General features: G+C 48.8%; 3 protein-coding genes across 3 annotated transcripts; 2 read left to right on the top strand and 1 right to left on the bottom strand.

The window, feature by feature from the left end:
- Positions 1 to 2,076: 2,076 nt before the first annotated feature.
- CkaCkLH20_01558 (metalloprotease) lies at positions 2,077 to 3,029 on the top strand (the record flags this gene model as incomplete). The annotated part of the gene is made up of 3 exons (XM_038884277.1): positions 2,077 to 2,668; positions 2,725 to 2,887; positions 2,948 to 3,029. The coding sequence occupies 3 exons, from the start codon at positions 2,077 to 2,079 to the stop codon at positions 3,027 to 3,029; spliced, it is 837 nt and encodes a 278-aa protein (XP_038749977.1).
- A 3,980-nt stretch (positions 3,030 to 7,009) lies between these two features.
- CkaCkLH20_01557 (uncharacterized protein) lies at positions 7,010 to 8,725 on the top strand (the record flags this gene model as incomplete). The annotated part of the gene is made up of 2 exons (XM_038884276.1): positions 7,010 to 7,504; positions 7,553 to 8,725. The coding sequence occupies 2 exons, from the start codon at positions 7,010 to 7,012 to the stop codon at positions 8,723 to 8,725; spliced, it is 1,668 nt and encodes a 555-aa protein (XP_038749976.1).
- A 498-nt stretch (positions 8,726 to 9,223) lies between these two features.
- On the bottom strand, positions 9,224 to 9,667 carry CkaCkLH20_01556 (uncharacterized protein; the record flags this gene model as incomplete). Its single annotated transcript, XM_038884275.1, has 1 exon — positions 9,224 to 9,667. The coding sequence occupies one exon, from the start codon at positions 9,665 to 9,667 to the stop codon at positions 9,224 to 9,226; it is 444 nt and encodes a 147-aa protein (XP_038749975.1).
- Positions 9,668 to 18,118: the final 8,451 nt, after the last annotated feature.

The raw sequence follows: 18,118 nt of genomic DNA, 5'->3' as shown, positions 1-18,118 counted from the left end.
TCCCTTTGTGTCTGATGTGCTGGAAAATAAGTCAAAACACTCAGACTGGAATGCGGACCTGTTGGGCGCCATATAGGGGAACCTGGCCCGTTTCTTGCATGAGATTGCGGATAATGAGAAACTGGAACAGGGTGTCTCAGCTGACTGATGCCAGTGTTTATCATAATGGATTCCTACACATGGAATCACCAAATGACACGAGTGGCTGAAAAGGGCAAGTACGTACCGTTTGGTTTATTGCGTGGCTTACGCTTCGCGCAGCTCTTGCATCTACCCAGTATAAAAAGCAGTAAAATATGAGGTATTGATAGCATCTCTGACCCATGGGGCAAGTACGTACATACTTGAGACGCCAGTGGCGCCGAAGAACTGCATTCCTGGGCGTGAACCACCACGCGTAGCCTCCATTCATGAGAACGGGTTCCCATTCTTCCAAGTTAAAGTGCTTCGTTCCCTTGAATCCCGCGCCGCACTTAACTTCGAAATAACTTCAACTTGCAGTGGTAAACCTGGATATCTCCCCGCTCAATACTCGCTCTTTTACGTGATCGACCTAGAAGATCGCCGATGCCAAGTTTATGATCGCCACTGAGCCTCAGCTCCAAGGGCCCGGGTTCAACCTCAAAGATGGGTGGACGGGATTTTATTCAGACAATGGCGCTGGAAACTCCCAGTTGACTGGCATAGTTTCTTTCAAGCGTAGGTCCCAAATCGCCCGTTTGTTTTTAAACATACCATTCTACGGTGCATGACGCTGGAAGCAGATGACGAGCACGGGAGAAAAAGAATAGCGTGCATGAGCTTGTCATGAAGTTCACCTATGACATGAGAGAACGGCCGATTGAACAGCCGTGATGGTCCAAGCTGCCGTCTTTCGCAAGGAGTAATGACCGGCCGGAACGATCGGCCGGGACCCTCCGCTGCTTCAGCAGAACACTGTGAAAGCAATAAGCCATTCAAGACATCGGCGCTGAGAAGACTCATTTTTTGGTCAGTGACAAACCAATGAATCTGGGCCGATCAGAGAACAAGCTAGTGTCCCACAGGTAAACCGCCACCAAAGATAAGGATTCAGGTGCAGGAGGCGGCTGCGGGAGGCGGTAGATGGAGATCGCTTGCCGGAGATGTGGGGAAGTAGAGGGAGGCACGGAAAAGCAAGGGACGGCGATGAGATGCAATGCAATGTGCGGGCTTTTCGCAACCGCCGGGATGTGGGTTGGACCGGCGCGGGGTCGGAGGCAAGGGGATCGATCCTGCGTGGAGTATTTGCTGGATCCCGTGAGTGGGACTGAAGTCGAATTAAGGAAGGTAACATCTCGGTGACCGGCTATGCCCGACACTCATAAATATAAGCTTGATTGAGCCAATCCCCATCCAAAGAGACGCGGTCAACATCGAAGGCCAAGACCTTGGCCAAGACTTGTAGGTGGGAATCAAGCGCAAGTAAGCTCAGCTGTGCGTGTTGCTGGCCAATAAACTGGCCTGAATTGGCGCAAAAGGCAACTCGATAACCAGGTGTCGCTTGGTCTAATCAGACGGTTGTGCAAGATACGACTGAGAGCATGGAAATGCCCCTTTCTTGGCCACTGCCACCGTCTTGGCATTTCCTGAACCATCACAAAAGCCGCGTTTTCTCTTGGCATCTTAAGATATGCCGGCCAACCGGCTTATCACGTCAAGCTTTTGACCGGTGTCGTCAATTGAACTCGATGTGACCTGACAAACTGAGCAGGTGCATTCAACATGACCATGAATCAACTACCCAGTTATGGAGAACAGGACCACTCGCAATTGCATGCGCGGAAACGACCGCTGCAATTGATCCAGTTTGCATGCCACAAAGCTATCCGCCGCAATGTGCTAAACCTTCGGCCTGGTCCGTTTAAGGAAGGTTGAAAGTGAACATGCTTTGGGTGTTGAGATATGGCCTCGAGCATGTGAGGTCGGTGATGGAGGCAGTTCAGAGTTATATAAACTGCTTGAATACCAGCCATCAAGGTGTTCTGTCACCCTCATCCTCATCCCAGTCTTCTCGGTCAGGTTCTCTCCAATCAGGTTTTCGGTCTTTCCTCCAAGATGCAGTTCAAGACTCTCGTTTTCTCCGCCCTCGCGGTTGCCTCCGGCGCCCTTGCCCAGCGCTCTTGCGGTACCCCCTCTCCTTCCCAGGAGCAGATCGAGGTTGCCGAGCGCTTCCAGCTCAAGGAAGAGAACGCTCGCGTCGCTGGCAACTCCTCTCGCCTGGCTCCCATCACCGTCAACGTCTACTGGCACGTTGTTGCCACCTCTCAGTCTGTCAGTGGCGGGTACCTTACCCAAGCCACCCTGGACAAGCAGCTGGACGTCATGAACGACGCCTTTGCTCCCCACGATGTCCAGTTTGCTCAGGCTGGCGTTGACTGGACCGTCAACTCCAACTGGGCTGCTGACAGGGCTGAGCTGGCCATGAAGCGTGCGCTCCGCAAGGGTACTTACGCCGACCTGAACGTCTACTTCATCCCCGGCACCCCCTACCTCGGGTACGCCTATTTCCCCCAGACTGTCACCTCCGGCTCTTCTGCCTTCTACTACGACGGTGTCGTCATTCGCTCTGCCGCTGTCCCTGGAGGTAGCTTGACCCAGTACAACCTTGGCCACACTGCTACTCACGAGGTTGGCCACTGGCTTGGACGTAAGTGACATGGAGATCTACATGACTTACCCAAATTGTTGACTTACATGATCTAGTGTACCACACCTTCGAGGGCTACCAGTGCGGTGGTAACGGCGACTACGTCTCTGACACACCCTTCGAGGCCGAGGAGGCGTACAACTGCGAGATCGGCCGCGACACCTGCCCCACCCTTGCTGGAACCGACCCCGTCACCAACTACATGGACTACTCTGATGAGTAAGTGACCCTGAATCCCACGATTACTTGTAAAGTTCTTGTGCTGACATTTGGACTCAGCTCTTGCTTCACCCACTTCACTGAGGGCCAGGAGACTCGTATTCACTCCTACTGGGACAACTACCGTGCTTCCTACCAGTAAGCGCAAGCCTTCATACACGACAACTACATGTGAAGGTGACAGCAGGAGGTCTCGGCATGGCAGTCCCATTGTATCACGACAATTGACAAGAGATACCTCGGGAAGACGGATTCAGGATGAGAGAGCGAATGACTGGGGACGTAATATGTAATTAGCCAGTAGAGATTAATTACTAACCACACTTAACTGCCACTGGACTGAATGCGGATGTGACTTGAGGGTTAGACAAAAACATTGGGATTTCTAATGGTAGAATACTTCACAGATAACAGACGGCTAACGTATCACACCGAGCCATGATAGTTTATTTGCCTAAGTTGCTCGAATCAACAAGAATATCATGTCACCCACGCGTGGCTGTGTTCATTCGAGCGCGACATTCTAGTTATAAGTCCTTAAATGGGGGCAACTGTTCTAAAGGCTACGAAAGGTTCATAAGAATATTTCAGAGTCATCTCAAAATCACTCAAGTAGCAATTCAGAGACGCCAGAATGCACAACATATAATGACTTCGTTGAACCGCCTGTTTATTTAATAATATAATCAGTAAGATTGAAGATTAACATTCACGACGAGTCCGTCTTTACCCCTGAGAAACAGTTAGCTCGTATTAAAGGCATAGAGGACAATAGCATTGTTGAACAGCTTGCAAACCTCATGAGAAAGATTAGAGCTGAAGAGTGAGGTTCTTAGATTTACAAATTCGATGTCTTTTCTTCTCCTCTGCGTTGTATCATTAGGCTGCGTTTCAATAGAAATCTATTGTGAGTTCCTATTGCTCACTTTGAAGATGAGTTTGATTGATGGCGTTCAAGCAGCAACAGTACCCACTTTGGTCCTTAACCGACTGTTTAGATTCAGAAATTCCTCACCGTAAGCCGTTGCAGGAACTGGCGTTTACGCTGGCTGAAATTGTGCTTCGTCTCTAATGCGTTATTACGCCATCCGACGTCATGAGGTTAAGTGTTTTGGCGTAAAACAACTTTATAACTCTAAACATGACAGCCCGAACAAGGGAATAAAGCATAAGAGACTCAAAGGAGATACTGAGAGAATAAGGTCAGTAATCTACTTAGACGCGGCTTATACACTGAGGGGGATAGAAATCATCTCAGGCGTAGCCTAAAGAAACCTGTCAAACTTTCCTCAAGATAGACATAAGTGCGATTTAAAGTCGAAATCCGCGTCCTTGCTTGCCAGTTCCACTGCTCCATTCCAATCCTCACTGTAGACTAATGTAGAGGGCAGTCAAGATTACTGGATCTACGTCGGTATTGCGGACCGCACAAATGGAAAAGTGCTGCTGAGGAGTTTACGAAGGTAAAAGCTTATTCAAGTAGACAAGGACTGGTGAAAAGGGCAGCTGACATGGGAAGAGCTCTTCGACGAACTCCCTACGAAAGCAGTGTTACAGGACCGTACATCTTGTGGTGCACAGGCTTCCTTCCGGCTCGACATGCGTCCTGGCTTTGATTGTACGTTCCATCATAAGCCATAGCAACACTGGCAAAACACCTCCCGGGGTAGGAACCACCGTGATGCATTTCATCTTATGTACTACAGGATCCAGATCCCCCATTTTGGTTTGCACATCAAACCCCACGTCGACAACCAGCCGAACCCTTGAACCGAGCATGCTTGGCTTGATAGCCCCGCCTTTGTTCATTTCAGTGATGATGATGGTGTCACGTTCTTGTCCAACAATATTGCCATCCAGTGTTGTTCTCACATCAATTCGATGAAATCGACGCCTCATTTCTGCCTTGAACCCCGGTGTGATGATGTTGGTCCCGCCAAAAAGAACAATGTCGAGATCGAGCATCCAGGTGTTGTGATACACAGCCAATACTTTTCTCAGCCCATCAACAGCAATGTTACTGCGTTTTCCAAGTCTGTATTCCTCGATATGCTTCGTTTCCCAGATTATATCCATAATCTGCGCCTCGCACAGATGTTGTGGAATTGGCCGCTGGATCAAAATTCCGTGTACACGGGAATCTTGGTTTAACCTAGTAATGGTTTGGTTCACCTCCTCAATCGATGCGTCTGGCAGTACTTTGTGCGTTGTGTACTCGATGCCGGCCTAAGACTGATTCAGATCTCTGAACATTGATACAAGTTATTGATACACAAGAGAGGAACTTACTCTGGCAGCCACGGCAGCCTTGATGTGAAGGTATTCCTTGGCATCATCGCCAGTATCAAAGTACAAGACTGCTAGTCTGGGGAAGACACCGTCGCGTGCTTTGTTGTGGCTAGAGCACCACCGCTCCAGTTTCCTGACGACAGGGTCTCCGAGGAGAAGTCGTGACTGGCTGAAAGAGCCAGTTTTGTGGCAAGTGTTATTCATAACAGTCTCTTCTGTGGAAACTGATGAAATGATGTGACGTACGTGATAACAACCTTTCCGGATGGCAGAAAGAGACAGCAGATTGATTTATGAGTTTCGTGGTGTTATGAGCACGGGGTTGAACGACCCCTGAAAGCGGCGTGTCTAATTGATGTCTTGGTTATGTGTGGCACGAGGTGCATCCAAAGCGGTGGATACCAGGTAATGTACCGCAGTCGGTTCACCAGAGCTCCCTGCGGTACACTTGCTTTTGGGAACGTGTGGAACAGCAGCCGTCCTGGCAATCCTCACTGTTTTACACCTTGATCAGCCCATGTAGCTCGGTTGCGGAGGACGTCGCCAAAAGATGAGCGGGCAGTTTTGGAGTGCGACATTTGTGTCAATGTTTTCATTGGTATCCCCGACCCCAACAAATGCAACATGCCGCGCAATATAATGCAGCCACCCTTATAATCTGGTCATCAATGAGAACTAAGCTCAACGAGTCAACAATGTTCATGCAAGTATGGACGTCTTTGAAAATTTGGCATCAGCTCGCCCCGCAGGGAAGCCACAGCCGCCGGATGCTGCATGAGTGTTATTACGAATGCGGACTCTTTGCTTAGAATGGTACCGGAAGTGAAACATTCTGGAAGCCTCGAGTTTGCGATTAGAACAGAGCTTTCGCCGACGGCTGCGCTTCTCATGGGTACTCTGAAACTAAAGGAATTTCTAACGACGTGTTCCTGCCGGGATAGCAATGTTCACTGGAGGAATCCCTTGACTTGCACGTTGCATGTCTTAAACCCGCTGTTTATGGCTGCCATATGCGTGGCGGCTGTTAGAATGGCTCTAGAAGATACCTCCCAACTGTCACGGAGTGCGGAGAAGCCTTGTAGTGACCAATAAGATATTGACAGTTAAGACGGCAAAGCTGACGGTTGTGGTGTTGCCTTGTGAAGCTTACCGCTATCCTTCTGAAGAGCTATTGCCAGATAACATTCCAGGACATTTCGATCGACCCCCTAAGGCATGAACAGCGAGGTTAATAATGAGAATGGGAATATTGAATTCGTTTTGTTTGGATGAATTCAAGGCATCCAGCCCGAAGACGTGACTTTCATCGGCCCGCTGCCTTTCATGAGAACGAATTTTCAGTCCGAACGAGGAGGGAATATCACTACCGGGCTCCCTTTCCGGTAGTTCTAACATGACGGCATGGTTCTATGGCACGAAGGATGTATCAGCCTCGTGCCGTCTAGCCCCAGGGGCTTCTTCTAACAGAACCGAGAGCAAAACCTTGTACGCAGCATGTGGCTTGAGACATGGCCCGCTTTCAAGTTTTCATCTCCAAAAATGAACCCGCATTTCTCCCAGGATGCCTACCAGCGATAATCCGGCCGTCAGGCATCCCAAACCCTTAAACTCACGCAACCATTCGAAACTTTTTGTATCCGGCGACTTGGTGGTGAAGAGTGACCGAAACAGCAAATTGAACTACAATGAGCTTGTTAAGAGACGCAGATTATGAACCAAGATAAGAGAGTTGCGACTCCCGAGCCCTTTCGAAAATGATACGGCACAACTGCATCATCACAGCAAGCAGAAAGTTCATTGAAGGTCACAAAAGATTCTCTTCCCATAACCCAAATGTTATCCCAAAAATTTCTCTGGCTGTTGCCTGTTACTTTGCGGGCTGTGACCGCCCGCCCCTACGTCGAATCATCGACGAAAAGGGACGTTGATCCATGGAACCGAGAACTTCAAGTCAAATGGGACTTTGACTTCCAGGTGGGCATTGGCTACCATACCATCGAGGGCAAAGTTTCCGACCAAAGTCCCTTTGAGCAGAGCTCGCTCTCCATGCCGCCCATCATCGGCGGTGGCCAGAGCAAGTTCCAATTCACCATCATCAATGACTTCTCGGACGTGAAGCACGCCATGTCTGTCTCTTTGTCAGCTGGCGTCCCTGTCGAGGGCGGCACAGTCGATCTTTCAACGTCTTACACCCAGAGTTCGGACTTTTCGGATACTCACAAGGCGGCGTATCTGAGTATCTCGCAGATGGACCAGACCACAGTGCTTACTGCTGATCCACAACTGACGGCCGATGCGACTGCGCTCCTCCAGAATGATCCTTGTCAGGTGAGTTGTTACTCACAAATGTGTCCCATTTCTAGCTAATTCGAATAGTTTGACGACCAGTACGGCTCATATTTCGTGGCCGGCTTCATAAGCAGCAGATACATCCAAGCCCTCGCCGATTTCCGTGCCACAAATGCAGCAGAAATGTCTGATTTCACTGCCAAGATCTCTTATGCTGGTCCGATTCCTGGCGCAGGCGGTGCTTCCAACCCGCCCAATATCGCCGGCAACAACTCGATTGAGGGCCTCAACACCGTGACAAACGACCAAGCCAAGAATATGGCCGCGTCCGCTAGTCTTGACATCAAAACGTCGAGCGTCGAGGACCAAATCACGCTGAGCATCACCGCGGAATCGCTGGGGCTCAAGAATGCGCCCTCCACCATCTCCATCGACGAGCTTTACAGTCTATGCGACAGCTTCAACGACCCCGACAACCAGCTGCCAGTGCCTACTATTGCCATCCTGCGAAGCTTCCGCTCGCTCAGTACCCAAGCGGCGGTCCCAGGTGACTGTGGCCCACAGGGCACTGCAACGCAGTCGGCTGCTCTTGGCGCCGTCCAGGCGCAGATGTTCAACCTTCCCAAGCCGCTGGCTGAGAAAGTCACAGCCATGTCGCAAGACCTTGCCTCACAGTTGGTAACCATTGCTGCGATGGACAGCGCGGATCCTACGAAGGCCACGGAGCTTTCGCAATGGGACACCCAGTTCGCGGCTCTCAAGACCGAGGTGGCTGCCATACCGCAGCGGATGGATTTCATGGTACGTGTCAATCAGAACTTTGGAAATGCGCAGTCGGAGTGCACCGACGCGACAGGCGACCAGGGGCCAGGCTGCCCGATCCCGTATGACGACGATCAGTACGGCATCATCAGCAAGGCGCCGTACTTTTGGACATGGGGTGAGGTGACGAACACAAACATGGGGCTGGCAATCCAGAGCGAGCTGCAAGTTAGCGATGACATTGTAGATCGCGATTCGGTATCGTGGCCGTCGAGGTCACATCACTCTTCAGCGTTTGGCGATCCCAACAAGGTGATTGTCGGTTTTGAAGTCTTTTCGGACTGGCAGGACTTTGGAAATGGATGGTGGCGATTAGACGGACTTACGCATAATAGTGTCAGCGTGCAATTCACAAGCGACGTTGGACGGGATCCAGCCTGGCGGCTGAGGGCTTGGTATGTGGATGCGTCCTTGTACAGATTCCCAGGAACATACTAGAGTAACGTTGTGGAAATGGCTGCATTGTGTTATTCTAGGCTTGCAAAATTTCAGTTTTCGGTGAAGGTGAAGGGGAGGGGACTTGGGAAGCTCGGGGAGTCAGTTGTAGAAGCGTAATTCGCGATATAATCATTACCTTAGTTGGCGACAAACCTGCCAATCCGCCGCTTTGTGCTAAGTACGTTAAAAGATGACGTTTGGGGCTTAAAGAGATGTGGGCGCGAAGGTGGTGGGTTCACGATGTTGGGCGGTGACGGGGCCAAGTTTCTCAACCTTGTGCTGAAGCGATGGTTCTAATGTTTCCTTTATATTCGATTCCTCCATTTCATATCTACGATACGGCGTCGGTCTCCGTGACCGAGATACGGCTGCGGGATCAGCGGTCACTCATTGAGGAAGGCTTCAACTCCCTCTCAGTCTCCAGTAGCCTCTACGTGTAAGTTGGGTTGCTCGAGGTGAAACAATTGCTGCAACGAATGTGCCGGAGCAGCATGACATTTAAAGGGGCTCGAAGCCAACCCGCCCGCCTCGATATCTCAAAAGCCCATGCCCCGCTGCCGTCTCCTTGCCTAGCTGCTCCCGAGCTAGCGCCTTCACTTCATCATCCGTCATGGTATCGGCCTGCTCCAGCATGTCCATCGTGCTATGAGAGACCATCTGTGCAAGCGTCTGCCAGGCGTTGTCCACGGCCGACATGCGTGTGCGCGCGAGGAAGTACGCCGCGATGGCGCACGCGAGACTGATCTGCACGGCCACCAGCGAGCCGGCCAGGATCACCCCGAGCCACCGTTCAGGCACGAGCGCCGGCCGCGCGAACGAGGCCACCGCCGTGTAGTTGTACGTAGCCTCGGTGAGGCTTATGTAGAACCTCTGCTGACTAGACATGGCCAGTAACGCCTGGAGGCCCAGAACCACGCTCTCGGTTTCCCTCATTGTGTCCATGTAGATCTGGGACTGTGTTCTATGCAGGCTCAAATCAGTATCAAGTCTTGCTGCGATTTGGACAAATCGTTCGTCTCCATGCTCGAATGGCATATTCTATGCTTCCGCCCATAGGAAAGCCCGAAAAACTGTCTGGGTCCCACCGGAGCTCCTCCAGTGGAGGTAGGTTGTCAATTCTGGTCCAGGAAAGGAGCTCTAGGAGGCCACGATCTTGCAAAGACCCTGGACTTCGCGAAGCTCCTAGCTGGCGTCTGGCGTCTTCCGTGTCCCATCTTCCCTCCCGTCGGTCGTAGGATATCGAAGTTTCAAAACCACCCGAGTGCCTCTCCATCTGCGTGTCAAAGAGAATGATTTCCTCATCGGAGAAGCATGCTGATATGTTGATGCTCGGGCTCGCGCCTTTGACACCCGGGAATCGGGAGACTGTTGCCCAGGGGTGTTCTTGACCGACAACGTCGTGGTCTTGCTCCAACGACATGGCGATAGAATTCTTTATGCTTTTAAAGGTGGGACCTCGACCAGAGGCAAAGGTATCAATGACAATGATAAACGGCAATGATTGGTATCTTTCTGAAAGGGACGTAAAGTTATGTGGATGCATGCGGGGAACGTCCAGCTTTAACCTCGGATAGTTGCAGATAACCCTAACATACCTTCCACAACGGACTCTAGTAGAGTCCATTGAAAACCACACGTTAAAAAAAGTGGAGTCAATAAAGACATAGGGTAGAGTCCATTAAAATAACAGGGGGTAGAGTCCGTTGAGGTTTTCTACAGTAAAATCAGTCAAACCAGCATACAATAAAAGCTAAGAGTTAGGCTAATTTAGATATCTATTTATCTTCTCTATACCACCTCATTTCAGCATTATCTACTCATAATTGTTTTTACACCTAGTTCTCATGAGGCTAGTCTAAGCATAGAAATAGCTAATTAGTAGATAGACATATTAACCTCATAGCTTAGCTAATTAGATATTCCTTTTAATATTATATTACATTATTGCTTCTTTCTATTTACTCACTTTCCTCCCTTATCCCTATAGCCCTCTTCTACCTAGAAGATAGAGCTATTCACTTTTAATACCTAGTATTCTCTTTATATATATATAATATATAAGTTTACTATTATTACTAATAAAGTAGCAACCTATTTATAGACTTAACACCCAGCTATTACAGCCCAGAAGCGGGCTCAAATCATCAGCACTATCTTAAATCTCCTAGGAGTTACTTACAGCTAGGTCGAGCTATCATAGATCCAGTTCCCAAGCCCAGCATCTACTCCAATCGAGCATCTAGCTAAGCCACAGACAAATAGCATTCAGTACCACAGCTACCACTATATCTACCGGCAAGTCCAGAGAATCCAAGAGCACTACCAGAAGGAGCATAGCTAGAAGAATAACTAAGTAAAAGGTAGCAATATAAAACAAAAGACAGAGCAGCTTTAGGAGGTACTATAGACAACAGGCGTTCTCTACCAGCAGTTCTTCCCATCCCAAATAGGCAGCCACTAGTTTAAGGTTAGGCGAGGACTACTAGCTGCAGATATATCACCCAAACAGACAGCAGCTCAACGGGCCGCCAGCCGCATCAATCAGCTCTAGGGAGCCCAAAAGCAGTATATAAAGACCAGCCACAAGGAGCTTATCTAGGTAACATCCAAACGGCTTAAACCCAACCCATAGCTACACCATGTCAGCTAGGCAGACCATCTACAAGGACTCAACATAGGTCAGCTACAAGCAACAGCAGGCCTAATTCAGGAGGACGAGGAGGTACTAGGGGCCATGTGGAAGGCCATCGACATAGTGCTAGATACAGCACGGGCCGTGTCAAGCCCAAACAGGGTTGGACACGCTATACTCTTCAAGGCGCAGCGCAAAGAAGCCCACATAAAGCCGGTAAGGCCGTTCAACAACCATATAGAGGACAACACATAGGCGAGGTACAAGGACGTATAGCGGGTCTTGCTGTATATCTAGCACTGAACGCAGGAGATGGACGACAATAAGAGACCGCCATATAAGCTTACAACTAAGCAGGGCAAGCTATAGGACAGCTTCAAGCAGACAGCACAAACAGCCATAACAACGCCATCACAAGAGGACAAACTAGAGCGCGCCGGCTTAGACATGCTCATCAGCATACTAGACCACCAGCTCAAGGGAGGCCAGTATAAGAACGCGCTTATTAGCGCTCTAGCCGTAATAGGCATCACAGAGGATAGAAGTTAGATCCAGATCACAGACTACACAACAAAGTACTCAGCCGTTATTAAGGTAGTAAGGATGCTCATTATATCCTAGGCCGTTATAGAGCAGCGCAATAAGATATTAGGACTGGAGGAGGAGATGGGGAAGGATGAGGCCGCAGAAAAGGCCACAAGCTTATTCCAGCACGTACAGTCTAAAGTGCAGCGGTTTATAACGCAGACGTCAGGCAATAAAGATGCAGAGCCAACACCAATAGATTAGATTTTCAACACGCAGACGTACGGGATGCATATCCAGTATAACACGCCAGCAGCAGGCGTCATCAACTGGGTAGGCAACCAGGTCTCATTCCGCCATATGCGATTCACTATGGGCCAACTGTCGGACGCGCTGCACGAGCTCGCCAGGGAAGGCAGGGAACTGCTGGACGAGCTAGCAATGCTGCAGCAGCCAGACGGTCTTGAAAGAGGCCATCTTCCAGCCATCCCGTGGTCGTCCATTAAGGACGATCATAGTGAGACTAAGGTTAGGTACTTATTTCTCTTAGACAACCGTAATAAATAGGTATAGAAGGGAGATAGGTAGGTCTTCTACTAGTTAACGGAGTTAGTAGAGACACAGCAACAGTAGGGGCTCAACTTAGAGTCAGCAGCAGCAAGGCTCAACGAGCAAGCAGTGCAGGACTACAGCCACACAGCCAAGCAGTTCAGGGAGCGTCTATAGATATTGTTGCACACGCTAGGAGGATAGCCCAGGCGGGCGATAGAGATTAGGGGGCTACAGACGGTAAACATAGCTAATAGCAAGGTACGCAACATTTTCACCCACAACAAGATAATATACTTTATGACGGCGTACCATAAAGGGTACTAGACAATAGGCTAGGCTAAGGTAATCCACCGGTATCTACCAAGAGAGGTGGGCGAGCTGCTAGTGTGGTATCTATAGCTTATACTCCCATTCTGGCAGGAGGTACAGGGGATCAGTTAGGAGGCCAGCCGGTATAGCGCGTTCTTATAGGCGGATGAGACGGTATAAGGGGCCATCTCAAGGTCCCATAGTAGAGGGGATAATAACAATAACGGAGAGGAAGACGAGGATAGCAAGATAGGCAAGTAGACGTAGAAGGAAGAGCAGGTATAGACAACGGACCGGGCACAGCAGATCATGCAACAGCATAGCACTAAGGTGTTAGGAAACCAAGTCAACGTCAGTATATAGCAGCATATTGCTATTGGTATTACTAATAGGTACTTAAACGAAGCGTTTGGGAAGCAAGCCAAAGAGAGCCAGGCAGCTAACAACAAGGACAACGAGGTCGAGGACAACATATGGGACTTACAGGCTAGGCACAGGACGCAGCTGGCGGGAATGGTATACGCGCGCAAGCTGATGCAGTTCGGCTCGGGGCTCGCAGCCAAGCAGCAGAGGTTCCACAAGGTCAGCCAGCAGTAGCATCAGTTTCTGGGCTTTAGGGTAGAGGACTCAGCAATAGTAACAATAAAGCAGAAGGCAGAGCCGCACGACAACTTACAGCTCCAGGCACAGCTGAGACGGTTCAAAAAGCTACAGCTCATCAACATAGCCAGGCAGCTCAAACAGATAACGGGAGACAACAGAGCCAAGTTCCGCAGCAACCAGGAGCAGGTACTCCAGGCTATCGTCAACAGCCACAGCCCCATCGTCCAGGTCATAGGCACAAGCGGGGGCAAAAGCTTGTCGTTCATGCTCCCAGCGTACTGCTCGCCAGACGGGGTGACAGTAGTAGTAACGCCGCTCGTAGCGCTACGTACAGACATGGCCGCAAGGTGCACCCAGGCGGGGATCCCATCGCACGTGTGGCAGAGCCATAAGAACAACCAGGCGGCGTCAGTAGTATTTATAACGCCTAAATCCACTATAAGTAAGGGTTTCTAAGACTTTATGGCGCAGCTAGAAGCAAGGCAGGCGCTAGACAGGGTCGTTATAGATAAGTATTACGTAGTGCTAGAGGGAACGTAGACGTTCCAGCCGCAGCTAAGAGAGCTTAGGGCAGCAGTCAGCAAGTTTAGGGTACAGCTGGTCTATCTAACGGTAACGTTAGCACTAGTAGACGAGGCGGCGTTCTTTAGGCTTATAGGCATCAACAGGGTCAAAGTTCAGATATTTCATGCAGTATCTACACAGAAGAACATCACATATGAGGTCCAGGCGGTTATAAGCAAGGGAGTAGGGCAGCCAGAAGAGGCAGACGCAATTAAGGAAGAAGTATATAAGGTAATTAGAGAGTAGTTAGATAGAAAAGCAAGAGGGAAAGCAATTATATACACAACTTCTATTAGACAAGTAGAACAGCTAGGGACAATGCTAGCATATCCAGTGTTTTATAGCGACGTCAACACAGCACAGGGCAAAGCCAAACAACTTAAGACATAGCGGAAAGGAGATGGAGCGGACGGGGGTATTATAGTGGCAACCAACGCACTTAGTCTCAGGATCAACATACCAGACGTGCAGCTCGTGGTGCATGCGGACATGCCGCAGGAGCTACACAGATTCATACAGGAGAGCGGGCGTGGCGGGCGGGACGGGCTCAGCAGCCGGTCGGTCGTGGTCGTGCAGGGAGAAGGGCAGCGGGAGACGGCTTACTCAGCATTTCTCCACAGCAAGGAGTATCGCCAGGTAGTGCTCAACCGGGTAATAGACAGGCAGACAGACCAGTTCAGCTACAAGGCAGACGAGGAGACATATAATATCTATTTAGCATCAGGGTTAGGGTTAGAGGCAGAGACGGAGAGGTCAGGCTCAGAGGCGGGGTCAGAGGCAACAAGAGCAGCAGCATTCAAAGCAGCACAGAGGGGCAATATCATCCAGCAGTGGCAGCTCAAGAGGCAGCAGATAACAGAGGCGGGAGAGGTCAAGGGCTTCTTACATCTTTTATAGCAGAGCTACAGACAGTACGTACTTTATCTTAGATAGGGCAGTAGGGAGGCAGAGCACAAGTTCAAGAGGTACCCAGAGCGTAAGAGCGGTAGTAAGTAGGAGATAGTCCATTATAGCATAGAGCAGACAACGCACAAGATATTCCATCTAAGGCGGTTAGAGGACTTCTCAGTATGCTTTTACTACGGACTACCACAGGAGGTATACAAGCAGTAGGAGGCAGAGGCAGAAGATAGGGGCCAGTTCAGGGCCCAGGAGGGAGTATAGTGCCAGTATAGTAGAGGGCTTATAGAGCTATACGCCATAGGGCTTATACGGTATAGGGCACAGCAAGTAGAGGAGGTTTTAATAAGCTTGGGCAAAGCAGACGGGCAGGCCAGCTGAGGGGGCGTATTAGAGGATATAAAGGGATAGTATATATAGCTTAGTGAGCGGATTCAATGGGGCGGTATAGAGAGCAGCTAATTATGCTGGGTAATATATAAGCTATAGTATAATAATTAAGAGAGAGTAGTAAAGAGAGGAGATTCTAGTTATAAGTAGATATAGGTTATATAATAAGAATATTAAGTAGAAAGAAGGGAAGATAGAAGGGTTAATATCTATATTATAATAAGCTTAAAGTAGTTATTTATTTTAAGAGATAACTAAGTATATAAATTGAGTAGCTAAGTAGTAGATTAATATGGGGGGGGGAGCTATACTATTAAAAAAATAGAATTTCTAAGAAGATATAGAGGTTAAGGGAATATATAGTATTATTCTAATATATATTAAAAATAAAATATTAAACTATAAAGTAATAATAAGATAATAACTAGTTATTATTAAATAATTATAAATAGTATATTTAGCTACTATAAAAGTAAAAAGTAGTTATACTTAAGTTACTAGTATAGTATAAAAGAATATAAACTATTAGCTAAAGTTAGGGTTAAGGAGTTATAAGATAGGGCGTAGGACTTATAAGCTGGATATAGTACGTAACTAGTAGGTATAATCTACGCGCGGGAGCTTATACAGTTCAGCAGCGGGCTAGCAGCAAAGCGGCAGTAGTTCCATTAAGTTAGCTAGTAGTAGTATTAGTTCTTAAGCTTTAGCATAGAAGACTACAGGACAGCAGGCAGCGGGATAGGGATAAAGCGGAAAGCAGAAGTATATAACGGACCGCAGCTTAAGGCAAGGCTCCAGCAGTTTAAGCAGCTAAGGCAAGCAGACTTAACGGGATAACTAAGGTAGATAATAGGCAATAACTTAAGCAAGTTCCACAGCAACCAGCACAAGGCGGTACTTACCATCACCAACAGCCACAGCCCCATCATCCAGGTTATAAGCATAGGGGGCGGAAAGAACATATCATTCATACTGCCAGCGTTCTACTCACCAGACGGGGTAATAGTAGTAATTACACTATTAGTAGCACTCCAGACAGACATACATATACGCTACGTCAGGGCGGGCATCACATTGCACGTATAGTAGAGCTAGAAGAACAACTAAGCGGCATCAATCATATTTATAACGCCTAAGTCAGCCATAACAAAGGGGTTCAGGGACTTCATCACACAGCTACAGGGAAGGCAGGCGTTAGACCGTATCGTCATAGATAAGTACCACATCATATTAGAGGGGACATAAGACTTCCAGCCGCAGCTAAGAGAGCTAGGCCAGGCCATCCGGGAGTTTAGGGTACAGGTAATCTATTTAATAGCCACGCTCCCACCAGCAGACGAGGCAGCATTCTTTCAGATAATAAGGTTCACAGCAAGCTAGGTAACAATATTCCAGGCGCTAATAACGCATAAGAATATCAAGTACTCCATTATTATAGTTAATAAGGGTGCAGTTTATAAGGACCAGCAGGAGGAAGAGAAAGGGCTAGACGGTCTAGAAGTCGAGGTCTGCCAGCTTACCGCGCGGTGGGCCGCATCAATTCTCGCCAACAGCAGGCAGGGCAAGGCAGTAATATACGCCAGTACAATCAAGCGGGTGGAAAGAATAGGCAAAGCACTCAGCTACGCCGTGTTTTTTAGCAGCGTGGATTCAGCCAAAGGCAAGGCGGCCCAGCTTAAGGCGTAGCGGCAGAGCAACGGGGCCAAGGGAGTGATTATAGCCAAGAACGCGCTTAGGTTGGGCATCAACATCCCGGACGTTCAGCTAGTGCTTCACGCCGACATGCCAACGGAGCTACAGCGGTTTATGCAGGAGAGCGGGCGCGCAGGACGGGACGGACGACCAAGCGCGTCAGTAGTAGTCCATACAGCAGGTAACATGGCAGGACGGCGAGAGACAACGGCGGAGGAGTATCTACAAGGCATTAAGTGCCAGCGGGTGGTATTAGACCGCATAATAGACAGACGGATAGACCGGTTTAGGTATGAGGATAGAGAAGAGCCGTACAACGTCTGCTGAGTGTGGTCTTTAGATAAAGAGCAAGACAATAAAACGGACAGCAGTAGAGGCAACAACACAGCAGGCCAGGCAGCATTTCACAGACAGGAGCAACAGATACAGCTTAGGCAATAGCAGCTATCTAATAAGATAATAAGGGAGAGCGAGGAAGTTAAGAGCTTTCTACACAGGATATACCAACAGTGCGGAAAGTGTTTATTATGCTCTAGAGGGGAGGAAGACAGCCACAAGTTCAAGCAGTGCCCACAGAGGGAGGCGGACGAGTGGAGACAAATCCAGGAGAGGGTGCGGCTGGTGGAGCGGGAGATGTTCAGTAAGAAGCGGTTTGAGCGGTTCTCAGGATGCTTCAACTGCGGTCTTCCACAAGACGTATGCGCGCGGTGGAAGGCAGAGGCAGAGGATAGAGGCTGGTTCCATCAACTCAAGGGGGCAACATACCAGTTCAGCCATACGCTCATGGGGTTGTTCTCAGCCAGTATAGCCAGGCTGCCGGAGGCGCAGTGGAGCCGTGTGATAGAGGAGGCGATAGAGGCGGAAGGGGTCAGCTTTAGAGAGCAAGAGGATAAGGGCCAGAGCGGGTTCTACCAATAGCTCAGGGGCCGTATACAATGGGGTAGGCTTAAGAGCAGTCAGCTTTACCAGTTAACATACTTATTATAGTATGAGCTAGATAAAGAGCGAGAGTAGGCTTTTTAGATATATTGCTGAGAAAAGGGCTTAGGAGGGAATAATAGATAAGGAAAGGAAAATAAATAATATAAATAAGTATAAAAATAAAAGATAACTAAAGACTTAGGGTTAGTTATACTATAGTAAGGGAGAATAAAAAGTATTAGATAAATAGAAAAAGTATAACTAATTATATATAGATAGTTATACTATAAATAGTAAAAAGAAAT

Source organism: Colletotrichum karsti, assembly GCF_011947395.1.
Source record: "Colletotrichum karsti strain CkLH20 chromosome Unknown Scaffold4, whole genome shotgun sequence".
Taxonomy (NCBI): domain Eukaryota; kingdom Fungi; phylum Ascomycota; class Sordariomycetes; order Glomerellales; family Glomerellaceae; genus Colletotrichum; species Colletotrichum karsti.
This window is presented reverse-complemented; position numbering and strand designations above follow the sequence as displayed.